The 19,629-nt window shown below is 40.7% G+C and overlaps 1 protein-coding gene across 1 annotated transcript; it reads right to left on the reverse strand.

Annotated features, from left to right (window-relative positions):
• Positions 1 to 3,672: 3,672 nt before the first annotated feature.
• MS4A3 (membrane spanning 4-domains A3) lies at positions 3,673 to 19,296 on the reverse strand. The gene is made up of 8 exons (XM_060606769.3): positions 19,215 to 19,296; positions 17,714 to 18,216; positions 12,411 to 12,582; positions 11,631 to 11,765; positions 9,113 to 9,169; positions 7,069 to 7,227; positions 4,736 to 4,837; positions 3,673 to 4,112 (listed from the first exon to the last, which is right to left on the reverse strand). The coding sequence occupies exons 3-8, from the start codon at positions 12,564 to 12,566 to the stop codon at positions 4,083 to 4,085; spliced, it is 639 nt and encodes a 212-aa protein (XP_060462752.2). The 5' UTR covers positions 12,567 to 12,582; positions 17,714 to 18,216; positions 19,215 to 19,296; the 3' UTR covers positions 3,673 to 4,082.
• Positions 19,297 to 19,629: the final 333 nt, after the last annotated feature.

The following is a 19,629-nucleotide window of genomic DNA, read 5'->3' on the forward strand; positions in this document are numbered from 1 at the left end:
GAAAACTTCTTTATCTCTACCCCCTCCCAAGACATATTTTGGCAATCATACTCCAAGCTTATGGTCCCCTCATAAACATCTGAAGTGTCTCATGACTGAGTTTTTACTAAACAGTAATAAATTATCTTTTCCTAACAATAGCTAGCCCCCTCAAGGTCCTGGAAACCTTGTTTCCAAAATTCCTTAGAGACTTAGGCTGTCCCTAACCCCTTCCCAACCTGAATGTATATAATCAGTCACCCGTCACAAACCCAGTACAGCTCTTCCTGCCCAAGGTCTTGTCCCCATGCTTTAATACAAACACCTTTTTGCACCAAAGACGTCTCAAGAATTCTTTCTTGGCCATCGACGCCGAATCCCAACACTTCAAGCCACATCATTAAGTCCCGAGTCTCAGCTAAGCAACATCTACATCAGATATGGTGAGACAATTCATCTAGAGGCAAACACTTTTATGGACGACTCCGGTTCATTTTTAATCAGTATCAAATTGTGACAGTTTATCTAACCCTTTCTTGGGTTGTGGCTTTATTTTAAATGTTTGACTTCATGAATTATTGTTCAATGGAAATAGGGACAAAATGAGTCTACAACTTATAATTTTATCTCTTAAGGTTTTTAAAAATTTATTTATTTACTTTGAGAGTGAGCAAGTCAGGGAGGGGCAGAGAGAGAGGGAGAGAGAGAGAGACTAAGGATCTATACTGATCTTTAAAAAGGAAAGAAAATTTCCCCTACTTGTAGATGCACATATAGTGAAAAATGAGCAAGATCTTGAAAGGAAAAATCATACAATTAAGGAGAATAACTGAAAACTATAAGACATTAATGAAAGAAATTGAAGAAGACAAAATTAATAGAAATATATTCCATGCTCATGGACTTAAAGAATTATACCGTCAAATGTCTGTACTACCCAACAATAATTATACCGTGCAACTAAAACAATGTGGTATTTTCACAACAACAACAAAGTTCCTCAAAGAGGAAGTTCTGGATAGATGCTTGAATGTTTGTGTGCTACAATATAGTACATAAATTTCTAGAATTATTAGCTTTCTAAAAAGACGATGATGATGATGATGATGATGATGATGATGATGTCATTCTCTATAAAGTAAATTACAGATGTATTAAATCATCATGTCTCCATGGACTTGAGGTAAGGAAGGGTTTCTTGCACAAAACACGAAAGGCATAAATCATAATGAAACGTTGAGTAAATACAACTATAACAAAAACGTGGGGTGGAAACGTAACAACAGCTAACAAAAACATCAAAATAAAACAAAACAAAATCAGAATGGGAGAAGATATTTGCAACAAATGCTGTTGAACAATACAATGTATGTGTTCCTGAGACTTTCAGTTCCAGAAATAGGCTAAATTTCAGAGGTGGTTGGGTGAGAGTTCGATTTCTATTTTCTGAAATTCTCTTACATCGCCTTCAGTTTAATACTGAGGTTAGTTTTTGCCACGACCACTAGTAGCTACTCGTTCCAGCTGCATCTTAATTCACAAATACGTTCCTCATATTTTACATTTGTCAACAAAGACTCCAACTTAATGATGATGGTTCCACAACTGAATCAAGCCTTGGTCCAGGAACATTTTATGGGCTGAGAGAGTCACAAATGGAAGTGTTCTGATGGATCTGGATCTATCATGGTGGAGCCCAGGGTAAGGTTCACTCCCCCAAAATCTCAAGGTTGCCATCAATCTGGGGATAGCTAGAATGAATGCTGGCTAGTCAATCACAATATCCACTACAGGATGTCAAAATCCTGTAGCGATCCTGTTTTGATCAAAATTTGTTAGCCGTTATCTTTGGCAAAATGCAAAGAAATGATTTATTTATTTATAACATATTAGAGGAGAAAAATAGAATTAAATAATGAAAATGTTGATACAAATGTTACTACAAATACCTTTCCTTCAACTGAAGTTTGTTGCCTTGTGTACTGTATCAGATTCCTAACCAACCTTTCCTCCACTAACTCCTTCCACAGGAGATCTCTAAATTTCAAGTAAGTGCATGGCTTGTCCATATTTATCCAGTGGTGTGCTGGTGGATATTCAACAACTGGCTTTCCAAAGCTAGAGGGTGGGGTGGGAACGTGACTTGTGGCTTCTACCAATCTCTGAGGTGTAAATACTACCACCATAGCCAATTGTCAGCTACCAAAAATATGTTAACTTGCGGTCCCTGCAAATTTAAAATCAGCTCTCACAAGTCGATATAAGCCCGCTCAACACCACTGCAGAAATTTTCAACTGCTTCTGAAGACTCCTAGAGTTGCTCTGTCTTATGGTCTCCTGTGAAGCGTGTGCTTTTTCTCTCTCCAAAGTTTTATCTTGCCATCTTTCCCACACACATCAAAGTTAGATACACTAAACTCTCCTGTTAGTTCCCTGGATATCCCCAATTCTCTTCAGCTGAAAGACATTTGCATGAATCCCCCTTCATCGTGCAAATTCTAGTAATCATTAAGACCTCATTTTAGAAGAAAAGTCTTCTAAAAAAATGATATCCCCTCTAACCCAGGTTAGAAATTCTCCCTATGTCTTCCCAAGATTCCTATATTTTTCCTACCACAGCCCTTATTACTGCATGTTGTAATTACACATTTCCATTGGGTCTAAATCCCCCACTATGAGCAACCTGAGAGCAGAGACTATATATCATTCTCTATTGCACATCAAACTTTTCACACAGCGCATGCACATAGTAGACATTCCCTAAATATTGCTGAATGGATTAAAAAACATAATATATATATATATATATATATATATATATATATATATATATGATATATATGATATATATAATATTGGTCCAGGGACCAATATTATATAATGAGTGTGTGTGTGTGTGTGTGTGTGTGTGTGTGTTCTGAAGAAGAGAGGCAACAATTAGTAGAGAAGCGTATGAAAGAATTTTTGCCCATGTGGTAAACATGATGCTAAGAATAGCCTATGGGTATGAACTTACAGACATTATGAATGACTCAGCTCAGTATCAAGAGAGGGGAATTAATTTCTAAATCTGAAACATAAGCGCTTCAGCAGAAGATAAATCGGGAACCAGATACATCAGGAGGAGACTTAACATCAAACTGCCACCTTAAAAAGACAGCCATTGATGTCACCAGGGGGATGGGAGGAGCCACAATGGAAGTGAGGGTTTCTGCCATCCTCCCTGCACATCTGACCACCGTCCCACCCCAGCCTTAACAGCAGTGGCGGCACCAACAACGGCCACTTAGGACTTGTGGTTCTACGTACCACTTACAAGGGCTGAAGCCTTATAACAACCGATGAGGTAGTCCATTGATATTACACCTATTTTATGGATGAGGAAAAACAGGTCAGGGAGCTTAAGTAACTTGCTCAACTTCACACAGGTAACAAGTGACGGTACCACAATTTAAACCCAGATCTGTAAGGATCTAAAGCCCTTATTCCTTACTTCTCCGTTTTACAGTTTCTCGCCATCCTTTGAAGAACAAATGTTGATTGATATTGCTCTCAAAGTCCCCGATCGACACCATCGTTTACGTATCAGGGCTTGTGGGAATCTCAGAAGCTGACCGAAATAAAACCTCTGAGACATGACCCTACCCCCCTCAAATGTGAGAAAAAAACGATCTTAACGATGATAATGATGATTTTTTTATTTGAGTTTTTACAATGCTGACGTCAGCTAAAGTCAAGAAGCATTTTTCTGCAATGCAAAAAACATCTGACTCGTTTTCCTTCTCAATGGGTGGTTGGGAGTTGGATTTAGAGAGAATTCATAAAACGGGAATTATTCTGCCTGCCTCCTTTAAACCTTGTAAGGCAATGGGGTAGGCGGGTAAGAAGAAAGAGCACCGATTATGGGAACAACTTTGGAGTGGTGAGCACAGAATTTACAAAAACAAAAAAGTTGAGTCAGAAATTCAAGTTTCTCTTGATTCGTGCCGTAAAGAGAGGAGGCCCCTGTCTTCCTGAGGTCTTTGATGAAGCTCTGACTCCTTGGAGAGTTGAGGTTGAACTTCCTTGCTCTCAGATTTAGTTTCATCAGGAGGCATTTCTGCTTACACAGAATTACGAGGTGAGGAAATCTCCTGGAAAATAAAACATCAGTTTCCAAGAAAAGGATCATCATCTCCCTCTCCTTCCATCCCTTCCTTAATCATCATGATTATCGTCAATAATATGTGTTCACTGATTACTACTATGCTAAAGTTTTATATACATAGTCCTCACAACAAATGTCAGAAGACAATGAAAATGTTTTCATCTTATAGGTGAGTTACCTAAAATCTAGAAAGAATTCATGGTTTTTCCTGGGTATACAGTTAGAAACTGACAGGTTACATGGAAATTATTGAACTTAATTATATCTGTATAAAAATATGTTAAATATTATTATTATATTATTATATTGTAGTAACTGTATTATTATTGATATTGTCATTTATTATCACACTAATTATATTACTATAAGATCATACTGTGATGTTATAAATGTATTGAATATTATTTTAAATATATTGTTTCCGGTTAGATTTTCACATCAGAATCCTTTTCCAGCCTTCATTCCATCCCTCACTTTCACACCGTCTCTAACTCCAGGAACCCCACAAATCCTTACTACATAAAAGTATATCTTTTCAACTCTGGAAGTCGGAGAGAACCTTAAACCTTAGCAGACCATGTGAATTATTAGTCATGGAAACAAACTCACCTCTCTGGAATTACATTTGTTTTCTGCACACCACATGGCTGAAACAGAGATGTTGATGCATAATTCCAGCAAGGTAAGGATGAGCATTAGAGACATGATGCCCTAGGAGATATGATGCCTCATATGACACATAGTACAAACATTCAGAGGGAAAACATGTCATCAAGAAACCAAATATAACATCTCCCTCCCTTAAAACAGAACAAAGTGAACCATAGATTAGGTTTAAGACACAGGCACACACCAACACTCTTTAAGAGACACCTTATCAACCTAAAAACATAGAAACTGGGGCCTGGGGGGCTCAGTTGGTTAAGTGTCTGACTCTTGATTTTGGCTCAGGTCATGATCTCACGGTTCATGGGATCAAGCCCCATGTTGGGCTCCCTGCTGACAGCATTGCCCTGGTTGGGATTCTCTCTCTCCCTCTCTCTCTCTGCCTTTCCCATGCGTACCCTCTCTCTCTCTCTCAAAATAAATAAATAAACTTTAAAAATAAGTAAATAATGGGGCGCCTGAGTGGCTCAGTCGGTTGAGCGTCTGACTTCGGCCCAGGTCATGATCTCGCGGTCTGTGGGTTTGAGCCCCACATCGGGCTCTGTGCTGACAGCTCGGAGCCCGGAGCCTGTTCCAGATTCTGTGTCTCCCTCTCTCTCTGACCCTCCCCTGTTCATGCTCTGTCTCTCTCTGTCTCAAAAATAAATAAATGTTAAAAAAAAATGTTTTTAAATAAGTAAATAATAAATAGATAAATGGAAAAAATTTACCTGGAGAGAGAGATACATTGCATTTTTTATCAACCACGTGAAGTGGTCACAGCTGAAGAGGCTGTAAAGGCAAAATTCTGATATTCTTGCTAATGTCTAGGAATCTGAGTCATAGCCAACTAAAGAAACGAGTAGGTAGTTCAGAACAATGGACAAAAATGACCCCCCACCATTTCATTAATGGGATTTTATTAGAAGGTTTATGTGTCTATGCCATCCCTAGAAACTAAACACTAAACTGAAATATTAAACACAAAATTACTAGACTAGCGATCCTGCTATTATCACTGAGGCACCTCGAAGGAGAAGCAAACACAAGATTGTTCCAGAAGGAAAATACTACAAAACCCACCTGAAAAAAACAACAACAACAACAACAAAAAAAAACCCAGACCCATAGAAATATAAACTTAGATAATTAACAATACATTTCAGAAAGAAAAAAAATGAGGCACAAACTTCTTTGCCAGCAAACAGGAGGACTGGGAGTCAGGCAGTAAAAATAGGTCATCAAATAGGTCATCACGGAAAAAAAAAGGCAAATTTAAAGGAAAACCTTAATTCTAAATTGACCTCAGAAGAGGGAGAATATCTAACGCAAACAACAACATCATTTGAAAAGTTTCTTAGGGAGCTTCCCTTTAAAAATAATATACCCCCAAAATTCCAACGTGAAGTACCACATTCCAAACTTCGGTGACTCATGATTCAAAAATCCCAGGTCACAGAGAACACTGTAAATCTCCCAAGTCAGTTTTATTAAGTAAGATATGAAATTTAAAAAATTTCATTTAATCTCTCTGGGGAGTGTAATAGTAGCAGCAGCAATAAATACTAATATTATAACACAATGTGCACTGGGTTTTTTTTTATTTTTTTTAATGTTTACTTATCTTTGAGAGAGAGAGACAGAGTGCGAGCAGGGGAGGGGCAGAGAGAGAAAGAGACACAGAATCCGAAGCAGGCTCCAGGCTCCGAGCTGTCAGCACAGAGCCCGATATGGGGCTCGAACTCATGGACCGTGAGATCATGACCTGAGCCGAAGTCGGACGCTCAACCGACTGAGCCACCCAGGCGCCCCAAGGTGCACTGTCTTAATTGCTCATCAAATATGAACTTGTTTAACCCTCACATCAACCCTGTGAGATTGATACTATTACCATCCTCATATCAAAGATGAGCAAATTGGGGCGCCTGGGTGGCTCGGTCCGTTAAGCATCCGACTTCAGCTCGGGTCACGATCTCACAGTTTGTGGGTTCAAGCTCCGCATCCGGCTCTGTGCTGACAGCTCAGAGCCTGGAGCCTGCTTCAGATTCTGTGTCTCCCTCTCTCTCTGCTCCTCCCCTACTCATACTCTCTCTCTCTCTCTCTCTCAAAAACTAATAAAAAAAAAAAAAAAATATGAGCACATTGAAACACTATCTAATTTGCCCTTCATTGTAGAGCTAATAAGTGGCAAAGCCCGGATTCAAATCAAGGTAGCATGATACCCGATATGATATTCTTCTGTACATTTGAGATCATTTGGAATATTTTATAATTAAACATAATTTTTGAAAACATACGTTTGATAAGACGCCCATGCAAATGCATAAGTCCAGTGACTGTGAAGACAGACATCCCTTGAGAGAATACTTATTAACTGCTAAATTGATCGAGACAAAAACAAACCCAACTAGAGCGATGGTAGCGCTGGCAATATTCATTCCAAAATTGTGTTCCACCTAAAAAAAGAACAGGAATTTTCAATTAATATAGGAAGCACATGCTTCCTTCCTTTGGTAGCAATTCATTTAAACCCCCATCTAAGACCTGCGGGTCTTAAGAAGAACTTTGGTTCTTACTCTGAGGAAAATATAGAGTCCCTGGAGGATTTTGAGCAAAGGGGCAATGCAGTTAGATTAATGGGAGCACTGAGGTCTCAAGCAGGACTAGTGTAGACAGGGCCAGCGGTAGAAGCAAGGAACCCGGTTAAGAAAGATGGTGTCTGACTGGATGAGAAACAGTCAAAGTCAGATTTAGCTTGAACATAGGGCCAACAGGATGTGTGAATCAATTGGATTCAAGATTGTCAAAGAAAGAGAAGTCAGGGATAATCCTCAGGGATCTGGAAGGAGGGAGTGCCCATCAGCTGATATGGGGAGGAAATGGAGGGAGAAGGTTGGAGGAGGAAGATTAGGATAGAGTTTGGGAGATTTTAGAACTCTTAAGTGGAAGCAATGAGATGCACCGGCCTGTTGCCCGGAGGGAGATCTAGGCTGGAAGTGTTTATTTCAGGGTTGTGGGCATGCAATGTCACTTGAAGCCAGGAGCATGGATGAGGTCACCAAAGGAGTGAGTAGGGCAGGTAACAAGGAATTGAGTTCTGGGGCACCCCAACTTTTGAAGGTCAGAGAGAAGCAAAGGAAAGGAGATTGAGAAGGGGACACTGAAAAGACAAGAGGAAACCAGCTAAAGGAAGTGATCTAGAAGCTAAACGAAGAAATGATTGGAAGGAGGAATGAGTGATCCACTGCGTACTAAATGCTGCCCATGAATCAAGTTAGATGAGGACCGGGAATTGATCTCTGCGTTGCCAACAGAGAAATCAGTAGTGATCTTAAGGAGAGTGGTTACAAAGATGTAACAGGGAAGAAAATAAAGCCTTATTATAAAACAATGCCCTTCCTGGGTAGATTGGAAGTTCTTACTCGATAGGTAGGGAAGACAATAAAGCCCTTACTGGGTAGATTGGAACTGGAGACAGAGTGTAGATAATTCCTTTGAGGAGTTTAACTACAGAAGGAAAAGCAAATTGTGCCCATAGCTATCAGGAGAAAATAAGGTCAAGGTATTTTTTTTCTGCTTAGATTAGTAACTGGATGCTGATAGGCTGATTGAAAAAATCTAGCAGAAAGACATTTGGAGTGATGCACTCAGGTGGGAAAAAAAGGAACAGAATCTAGTATTCAAATAGGGATGACAGCTTTGAAGAAAATCAGAGTCACCTACGGTAAGAAGTTAGAATAAAAAACGAATCGGTTCAGACCTGTTCTGTGAAGTGGATGTTAGAGAGGGCATCTGAATGTTCTTTTCTAAGGGCTTGGGTTTCTCAGAATAGGGAGCAAGGTCATCAACAGAGAATAAAGGTAAAAGAAAAGGGATTGGTGTTCAAGGTGGCCATCCATGGAGAAGGCAGAGTGAATGAGCTAGGAAAGGCGTGTAGCTGGCAGAGAGATGATTTAGTGAGAACACATAACAGGGACTTATGAAGTGTATAAGGAATCACTAAAGGAATAGAACTTTTGGCTTTTGGGTGTGGACTTAGTGGTGGGAAAGGGTACACTCAAAGTAGTTAGAATTAGTCAAGTTTCACAACACGCAAAAATCAAGAAGCCTTTTTCTGAGCTTCAGATTCATCAAATATTCAAAGTAACCATCCCAGGAATCATTCACAATCTCCATGATTTTCTGATAATTTACCATCTGAATGCCTTAAGAGAATTTTCTTGTGCATTACACAAGACTCGGTGTCTCAGTTGAATTCACCAACCTCTACTCTCTTGTTATTAATGGGTAACTTATTTCTAGTTCCACAATCATAGGAATACAGGAAGAACTGCCACTTACCAACTTTCTTGTGGGTTTTCTCCCAGCTGCAACAGACAAGGATCCTGAAACAATAAACTGTTTAAACACAGGAAATGAAACAGATAAGAGAACATTAAGTCTCAACCATTTTCATTTTGTCTTCCGTCAATTAGTAGATATCTAGCAATGGATGCATAAAATTTCTTTCTAAAATTCACACTCTATCACAGAGAATTATACTCGATGTTGCTCATCATTTTGTATGAATAAAATTTTAAATTAGTTAAAATTTTGAGCAAACATGTGATATTTTATTACATCTGTTTTTATACATTATATGAGCGTGCATACTTTAAAAACATAAGATAAAGACATATATGTAATGTGATATAATTATCTTTATGCTTATACTTATATTAAATGTAAATAATATTTATTTACATACACATGCATATATAACGTCATTCTCATATTCTGACTCAAGCTTCAGATGAGGGTTTGATTTATTGGATTAGATGTTCTGAAAGAACTTCAGCAAGTCTGTCTACATCACTATACCCACTCATTTTAAATGATTATTTTGATAAGCTATTATTTTCATGACTCTAATTTTATAAAGTGAATTCTCTACAAGTTGATGGCTTTCTCAAAATTTCATGCTGTTTTATACCCCACAAATTCTTACAACAATTTGCAGAGCCACGCCTATGGTTTGAGGGCAAAGTTGCCAAAATCATGGAGAGCAAGAGCTGGCTCCATAGATTCAATTCTCGAATATTCTGCCTGAACACAAAGGAACAGGCTTCGGATTCCACGTCAAATAACAAGATGGTTATCACGAGAAAGTTCAGGGTCACTAGAGCTTTATGGTCGAGAACATATGCACCCTGACCCTATCTTCAGCTTGTATTCATTCAGTCACCTAGGCTCAGTTTTTGCCTACTTTCTTTTTCTGTAAAATAGAGATGTGCATATCCCCATGTTAATATTACTGACCTTGTAGCTATATGGGGATGGAATGAAATGATACTTGATGAGGTCTTGGAAATTGGCCCGGCACACCTAAAGCACTTGTATTATTAACAATAGCTAAGGTTTTTATGTATTTTTTCCCCATTTAAAAATGGCCCAAAAAGAGGGCCCCCATGTTATTTCTACTATCTTACTGAAGAAACTAAAGGGTAAGAACTTAGATATTTTTCTCAAAGGTCAATAAGGATGGGTAAGAGGAAGATTGGTTCATATAAGGAAGCACACGGTCAATAAAGAGCAGGGCCCGTATACAGAGGGAAGGGGAGGGAGACAGGGGTGTAGTTGCAGGTAAGGCCAGATAATGTCGTGGATCTTAGACTTTACTCCATCAGCGATAGACAGAGCTGGGGCAAAGCTTCCAGCGATGGGAATCCAATGGTCAGATTTGAACCTTCATGCTGAGGACGCTTTCAAAGAATGAGCTCTGGCTTCCTGACCACATTTTCCCAACATACTGACCCCAGCTTTCTGAGAAAAGAAAACTCTTTCCTGATGGAATAACTGAAACACTTCACCATCCTCTCTTATACAATATGGAAGTTTTCCATTTAGATAGTCAGGATTCATTATGCAGAGAAAATGTGTACTTCAGGTTTTCTAGAAAAATTCAGACTCCAAGTATTTCATCAAAATGATAGTAGGAACTATCTAAAAATTTCAGAAATGTTAAATCCAAATTACGTGTTTTATACTGCATCCAGAAACTGAATGTCATCTTTTGTCAGCATATGAGATTGTTGCCAAATTATGAGCAATTTTGTTTTAAAGAAGATCTGAAGGTCGATGATTCTGAAAAACTAAACTCACGAATAAATTAGAGCCCCAGATTTGCTATAAATTTATATCTTCTTCATTTGCCAATTACATGTTCCATTTACTATTTTCAACTAAACTTGCCCATCTTGGATTTCATGGTAGCCTGGGACCGAACACTTATAAATTCTCAAAGGTCTAACACCAGAATAGACAAGAAAAAACAAAGACAAAAAAATCAGTGTCTGGTTAGCAAATAGTTCCAACTAATTATCTTTTTAAAAAGAAAACATCAGGTAGTTGATAATCAAATAACAAATTTATTTATTCAAATAAATTTTAAAACCACCTAGAACCAAAGCCTATTTTATTGATTCCGTTTTGACTCAAATAGGGGAAATCAGTCTTCTGATTTCCAGACTGTAATCAGCAGGCAAATCTCTTATCTCCCAAACCAGGACTCTCTTGACTGCACAAGACGATTCACCAATACTCATTTTTCATTTGATTTTCTTAGCATCCATAAATGTAATAGCTGGATTTAATGCATGAATACATCAAGTTAATGTTTGAGACTTAATTTGTACTCAGCAAATGTGATTTCTCTTACTCAGGAAGGCACTTTGTTTTTAAAAGTTGTGTAAGGAATTACAAATCAAACCCACAGCATGCAATCTCCAAATAACCTAAAAACAACACTTTAATAATCTAACACATTTCTAGCAGTGGTATCTAAGAAATGATCTATGGTCAGGGGAACATGAATACGCACAAAAACAGCACCCCATAGTGGGTAGCCTGTGTAGAAGACCAAGAAAAACTGGCGGAAGGGACGAAATATGCTTTGTGAGGAACCTATAAAAACACCCAGAGCCAGAATTGTTGCTCCATTCAGGATCTGGACGGCCTATAAGAAGGAAAAAAGAAAAAAAAAAAGCATAATGGTCATGTACTAGTGTCCATGGAGAAGAGACCATTTGAATTTTCTTCAGAAAGGAGATATCAGTGCTGGAAATGATGACAATGTCAAGCTTAACTGGGCAAGGCCTTATTCTGGGAGGTTTTTGTTCTATGCCATTCCCACCGATCCCAATGGCAGCCCTTCATCACCACGTCTCTCCCTCCTCCTGTCCATTCTCACAAACTCCTTCCAGACAGTGGTAGAAAACTAGAGGCAATATGGCTGGCAACACAGATGGGGTCAAATATCTTCCTAGCACACCTTGGGGCCATAGTATGATGAAGGCACTCAGACATTAAACAGCAGTTCATCCAAGCTTTCGTCAATCCAATTTTTAGATCTAAAATACGGAAGGCATTCATAAGAACTCAGCCTCCCGAGGTGGTGGTCAGACTGGAGTCCATTCTCCAATGCTGACAGGACAGTTCCTACTCCCCAGGTCTAAAATGGGTCCCAGTCTTTTCTTAAAGAAGCAACATTATTGACTTAGTGATGAATAATTCAGAAATCTCTCCTGATGAGGACAAGGTTTTCCACATGCTATTTATTTTCTTCTGTCTTAAACCAATTTGTAAACTAAAGATGACCTACCCCAAGGGCCTGTAACTTCTCCTTCTGTTGATTTTGTGATCCATTAATGGGCTGGTAGACAGAGTTATTCACCACCTCTGGTTCCACCTGGCTCGCTGGGGTACCACCTGCTGAGGCTGCCTCCAGTTCTGCATTCTCATCTCCTCGGGAGGCCATCTGGGGTTATTGATGGCTATCACAGAAAAGAAATCCAAAGGTTTGATGTTTTCCCTTTCCCCACCAGCTACAATTTTTTGAGTGCAACAGAAGGGTTCATTTCCGTCCATACATCAAAATGACTCTCCACAAATGGAGCATCAATTTACATTGTTGAATTTCATTTTGTCTTGGAGTAGTAGACACCATCAAACTACTGTAGTAAGTCTGAGTGCCTCACATAACTTTGAAACAGTGAAGTGTGATTCCTTTCTCATTTTTATATGTATGTATACATTACATAGCCCCTCTTTCTTCAAATCAATCCTGGACAACCAGACAGATGGTTTCACTGAGAGTTGATCTCTTGGTTGAGGAAAATGACTTTGGTCACCTCCTTATAATAACAAAAAGTATAATTTATTGAGTTGCTACTACATGCCAGGTACTGTCTGGTTGCTGTGATCGTGTTAACATATTTAATCCTCCCAACAATCTATGTTGCGATATTATTATTCCGATTTTAAAGATGAAAAAATTGAGGCATAGAGAGGTCAGATAACTTACCCACACTTAACACAGCTCATAACTGAGTTCAGCTCTATTAGGGACGTTCTACTTTAAGGTCGAACATTTTTTAATCGTTATGCTATATAGTACTATATGGAAGATACCGTTCTAGGTCACCGTTCGGTACAGCGGAAAGAGTTTAAGCACCGTGGAAGAGACGAATCTAAATCCAAATTTGGCCACTTATTAGTTGTGTGATCTAGTAATGGGAGCCTCAGTGTTCACATATGTAAAATGAAAATAATTTTAATTTCATATTAACATGGCAAGAGGCAACTTTGATAAGGTCTGAAGTCCCTAACCTAATAGACAGTTGGTAAATGTTAACTTTAACTCATACTCTGCCTTGTGGCAAAAAAAAAAAAAAAAAAAAGACTCAAAGTATTGTATATAAGGTTCACCAAACAACCACCTCAATCATTACACCTAAAAAAGATGTGTCGCTAAAATATACACTGGGGGCGCCTGAGTGGCTCAGTTGGTTAAATGTCTGACTCGGTTTCAGCTCAGATCACCATCTCATGGTTCATGAGTTCAAGCCCCACATCAAGCTCTGCACTTTCAGTGACTTGGGATTCTCTCTCTCTCTCTCTCTCTCTCTCTCTCTCTCTCTCAGAATAAATAAATAGGGGCACCTGGGTGGCGCAGTCGGTTAAGCGTCCGACTTCAGCCAGGTCACGATCTCGCGGTCCGTGAGTTCGAGCCCCGCGTCAGGCTCTGGGCTGATGGCTCGGAGCCTGGAGCCTGTTTCCGATTCTGTGTCTCCCTCTCTCTCTGCCCCTCCCCCGTTCATGCTCTGTCTCTCTCTGTCCCAAAAATAAATAAAAAACGTTGAAAAAAAAATTTTTTTTTAAAAAGAATAAATAAATAAACTAAACTAAATTAAAAAAAAATATATATATATATACACACACACAGTATGTTCAATCTTGAGCAATATAACTTCCTAGTGGGAAAACTGATAAAGGGAAACTTGTTTCAGATGGAGTCAGGATGCCACAACAGGGGCTTCTCGTGCCCTGTCCCTCCTCCTCAGTTGTAGACCCAACAGGAAGAGAAGCACTTGGCATCTTCCAAGTCAATACCACTTTACTATCCCAGAGAAGAGCAGCCCAGCCAACAAGAGGCTGTCACAACTAAAAGCTACTCTATTTCCAAGTCCCAGTCTGCTGCAAGGGACTTTTTGTGTATAACAGTAACTCCTAATTCCCCTCTTTCCCTCTATAAAAAGAGCAGTTCCTTCTCTTTGTTGTCTGGACTCACATAAGATTTTGTGTTAGCTTGCTTGTCCCAAATTGCAATTCTCTACTCTTCCTGAATAAACCCATTTTTGCTAGTAAAATAACTGATAACAGGCTTCTCCAACACAAAGTGATTGCAAAATGCTTCTCTGCTTTTACAACTGATGAGGTGGACAGTAGGAGATTAACCACAGGGGCACCTGGGTGGCTCAGTCAGTTAAGCGTCTGACTCTTGATTTTGGCTCAGGTCACAACTCACAGTTTATGAGTTCAAGCCCCACATCAGGCTCTGTGCTGACAGTGCAGAGCCTGCTTGGGATTCTCTCTACCCCTACTCCACTTGCTCTCTGTCTCTCTCAAAATAAATAAATAAGCTTAAAAAAAGCTTTTTTTTTTTTTTAAAGAAAAAAGAGATTAACTACAAACCCATTATATACTGCTGAATTCTGCCAAAACTATTGACTTTGAGTTTAAAATGGTTTCTTAATTTCTACTGTTTGTTGCAAATTGTATGGCAGATCTATTTTTCTAATAATTTCACTCACTTTTATCAGATTAGACCCATGCTGCTTCCTTTCAGGATAAGGTTTACCTTTCCAGTTCTCTATCATAAAGGGTATGTGTCATGCTTATTTATTCACAAAGGCACTAAGAAGGTGAAAGTCAGAACACATTCTATCTTTAACTTTATCACATTGGAAATTGCTATTTTACCTCTCGTCGAAATGTCCTGCCAATACTGATTTCCATGCTAGCATTTAGGTACATGCTCTGTTTAAACACTGATAAATACAGAATGACAAGGAACCCTTACCTTCTATGTTCAACACTATGCACGGAATCCAAGAAGGAGGAAATGTCAAAAAGTTGACAGCAAAGTCTATTTTAATAAATACCTAATGTAATCCTGGTCAGGATGTATAATAATAAGAATGGCCAAACAGGGCCACCTGGGTGGCTCAGTCGGTTAAGCGTCTGACTTCAGCTCAGGTCATGATCTCGAGATCCATGAGTTCGAGCCCCACATCAGGCTCTTGCTGACAACTCAGAGCCTGGAGCTTGCTTTGGATTCTGTGTCTTCCTCTCCCTCCGCCCCTCCCCTGCTCGTGCTCTGTCTCTCTCACTCTCAAAAATAAACAAACGTAAAACAAAATTTTTTTAATTCCCTCAAATCCCTCTCTCATCTATGTTGAACATCACCTTGCAAAGCTCAGGCTTAACATTTATCCATTGGGAAATATGTATATATATATACATTTTTTTAAAGATTTTATTCTTTTTTAAGTGATCTCCACACCCAACATGGGGCCCAGATTCACCACCTCAAGATCAAGAGTTGCATGCTTCACTGACAGCCAACCACATGCCCTGGGAAATACAACTATATTTTACATAAGATATCTACCTCGCTAAAATGTATTAATGTGGAGAGCGGTGTTCCTTCATGATCAGATACCTGCTTGCCTGTTAGTCTAGCTTCACGCCTCCCCCTCCCTATCTCACAGCTCTGTCCAGCCATGTTTTATTTCTTTTAATGCCCCCCAAGCATCAAGTTCTCAAAAGTCTTCAACTCTCCTTCTCAGTATTATTCCTCTCTTCCTGAAACACGTTTTCTCTCAAGCTCCACCTAGAAAATTTCTGCTCTTCTTCCAGACTGACTCTCAGTCCACATGCCACACTTTCCTGAGGGAAGCCATCTTGAGTCCCAGCCGGGTCTGGAGGAAGCCTCCCCTTTATTACCTCAGAACGCCCTGCCCTCTGCTTCCCTTTTCCTACTACTACGTGTCTGAACCTCAACTGACTGGATGTTCACCTGTATCTGATGTCTTCCCATCCTGGTAACCCCAGGGCCTAGATCTGTGTCTGTCACATGCTGTGCACTCAGCAAATACATGCTTAATAAATAAATGAACTTTTGGTCCAGCTTGATGTAGCCATGCCTTATGAATGATAATGTGAAATATGTTTGTGAGGATTGGAGCCTCTCATACAGAGAAACTCCCGAGTAGCTCTGGAAGGAGGAAATCTATCATTTATTTTTTAAGTTTATTTATTTATTTTTCTTGAGAGAGAGAGAAAGCTTGAGTGGGGGAGAATCAGAGAGAGAGGAGAGAGCAAGAATCCTATTTATTTATTTTGAAAGAGAGAGCACAAGCAGAGGAGGGGCAGAGATGGGAGGGGCAGGGGGAGAGAATCCCAAGCAGGCTCGTGCTGTTTGCCCTAAGGCCAATGTGGGGCTTGAACTCATGAACCATGAAATCATGATCTAGGCTGAAACCAAGAGTCAGATGCTTAACCAACTCAGCCACCCAGGTACCTCTTGATTTTTTAAAATAACTATAAATGGGGCGCCTGTGTGGCTCAGTCGGTTAAGCCTCTGACTTCAGCTCAGGTCATGCTCTCATCGTTCATGGGTTCAAGCCCCGTGTTGTGCTCTGGGCTGACGGCCCAGAGCCTGGAGCCTGCTTCAGATCCTGTGTCTCAGTCTCTCTCTGCCCCTCCCCTGCTCACACTCTGTCTCTCTCTCTCTCTCTCTCTCTCTCTCTCAAAGGTAAATAAACATTAAAGAATAAATAAATAAAAATAAAATAACTATACATATCAGGGAGAATTTTCAGGCTTCAGGCAAAATAAACTATGTTCAATAATGTGGTCAATTGAGCTTTTCTTTTTTAATGGGAGAAGTGTAGATTTCCTGAGAACCCATTAAGTTCACCTATCTGGCTTTTAGTGTGTGTCAGGCATTGCACTAAATGTTTTACCCATTTAACCACCATATGTCTCACACATCCATATAAATAGGTACTGCTGCTATGATCCTTTCCATTTTGCAGGCGAGAAAGCGGAACACCAGAAGACTTAAGTAATTTGCCAAAACCCACAAGGCCAGCAATTTCAGGAGCTGGAGACCCGAACCTGGCAATCTGGCTTTCAGAGTATCGTTACCGTCCCTCTGAGCTCATGCAGAAACTCACTTACTAAATCTTTACTTCAGATGTGTCCAGACCATCTCTCATTCCCACAGCCGGCAGCCGAATTTGGCGGCAGCCACTTGGATTATATACATCTAAGAGGTGTGTGTGTGTGTGTGTGTGTGTGTGTGTGTGTGTAGGTGGTGTCCGCGCCCGTGTCTTTCCAAAGAAATAAGTAGACAATTATGTCTAACATTTTCAACACCAGAGGAACAATCAGACTCTAAGGGGAAGCCATGCTCACAGCTGAAAGTTCCAAATCTCTACGTGACAACCAACCAGAACACTCTGCAGACATCCTCACGGCCCACTGACTCTCCTGGGTGGCACCCAGGAGACAAGAAAAAAGGGGGCTTTCTCTGAAGAGCGAATCTGTAGGGTTTACCTTGGAGGCTTCAAGCGTTGGAAGACGTCCTGCCTCTGAAGCAGAGTAGGAGACGCTCAGTAATGATAGCGATGATGTCCTTTCTGGAAAACTGCAGCCTCTTCGGACTCAGGCTTAACGTACCTTTGCCTGAGGCAACACTCTAGAGGAGTCGGTGGAAATGTGGTGCTGGCTGACTGCAGAGTGTGCCAACCACACGGGCACCTGGGACCACTCTGCTTTCACTGTGCGTCCCCAAGGCTTGCCGTTGATTAGGAAACTGGCAGCAGGAGTAACCGTCTGCTGGCCCTGTGACATTGCTTAACATATGGTTGGACCAAGAAATGCAAGCAGGAAGTACAGGGAGATGGGTGGGAAAGCATTGTGGGATGGGGGGCGTCGAGCAGTCACTTGCCCAGTAAGAAAAGAATGAAGTCAGATAGTAAGAGCAGCGTCTGGAGGAGGGAGGGTGGTCACACGCATCCTTACGTTCAATTCTCACAGGCTTAGACAGGCTGGTTCGTCTGCCAACGTCAAAGATACAAAAATTAGGCAAATTGTAGTTTGATGGCATTGAATGATTGCTGCGTACCAGTCGTTGCTCTAAATGCCCTGCGCGCATTAACTCACTTCAGCCTCGCAATGACTCCAGGCCGAGGTACAACGGGTAACCCAATCTCACAGAAGAGAAAACTATGGCATAGAAACGTTAACCAGCTTTCCTAACCGGATCCGGTGCCCGGCCAAGCTGTGTGCAAACCTCAAGCTCTGGCTAGGGTGAGGTCAGGGTCATGCCTGCTACTCCCAGTGTGATTTGTAAATAATGATGCCTCCTGGGGTGCCTGGGTGGCTCATTCGGATAAGCATCTGAGGTCAGCTCAGGTCATGATCTCATGGTTTGTGCGTTCGAGCCTCACGTCTGGCTCTGTGCTGACAATGCCGAGCCTGCTTGGGATTCTTTCTCTCTCTCTCTCTCTCTCTCTCTCCCTTTCTCTCTCTGCCCCTCCCTCACTTGCTCTCTCTCTCTCAAAATAAATAAAGTTGAAAATAAATAAAGAGGGGCACCTGGGTGGCTCTGTCAGTTAAGTGTCCGACTTCAGCTCGGGTCATGATCTTGAGGTTTGTGAGTTCGAGCCCCGCGTCGGGCTCCGTGCTGACAGCTCGGGGCCTGGAGCCAGCTTCGGATTGTGTCTCCCTCTCCCTCTCCCCCTCCCCCGCTCATTCTCTGTCTCTGTCTCTCAAAAATAAATATACATTTCCTTAAATTTAATAAACAAATTAATTAATTAATAAAGCCTCTCCTCACTTTCAAAAGTACCCCAGCTCAGAAGATACATTATTGGGAAAGTGAATAAAAAGAAACCTCATTTGTGAAAATGGTGTTGGGAAGCCAAAAGCAGGCAGCTCGCACACCCTACTGCTTCCCTGGGATGGCAGAGCCCACAGGAAGAGACCTCCCTTCTCAAGCCATACTATTTTGCCTTCTTTAATACCCAGCAGAAGACAGAAAGGTGTTTCTCACCTCACCACCCTCTCCTGGCAACAGCCCAGCCAATGAGAGACAGTCACACTCAGCCAACAAGGAGCCCCTACACTTAGAATTCCCTTTTTCCCCAATGGACTTTTTGTTTCTAACAGCCCTCCCCAGCTCCGCCCCTTTCTCGATAAAAGAGTGGTCCTCCCCTTCCTTTTGAGGATTTTCCTATGGTTTGCTGTAGCTTGCTTTTGTCACGTTGCAATTCCCTACTATTCCTGCACCAACCCATTTTTGCTGGTGAAATGACTGGCAGTTTTATTTTTAGGCTTAACATTCCACAATCATCCTAAATAAATAAAGTGCCCTTAAATAGATGATGGGAAGATCAGAGCCAAGAGGCAGTAGGGCAATAAATCACATGTGGAGATTCAAAATGCAGTCTTTAGGAAGGTCACAGGAC

This window comes from Panthera onca, chromosome D1 (assembly GCF_046562875.1).
Source record: "Panthera onca isolate mPanOnc1 chromosome D1, mPanOnc1 haplotype 2, whole genome shotgun sequence".
NCBI lineage: Eukaryota > Metazoa > Chordata > Mammalia > Carnivora > Felidae > Panthera > Panthera onca.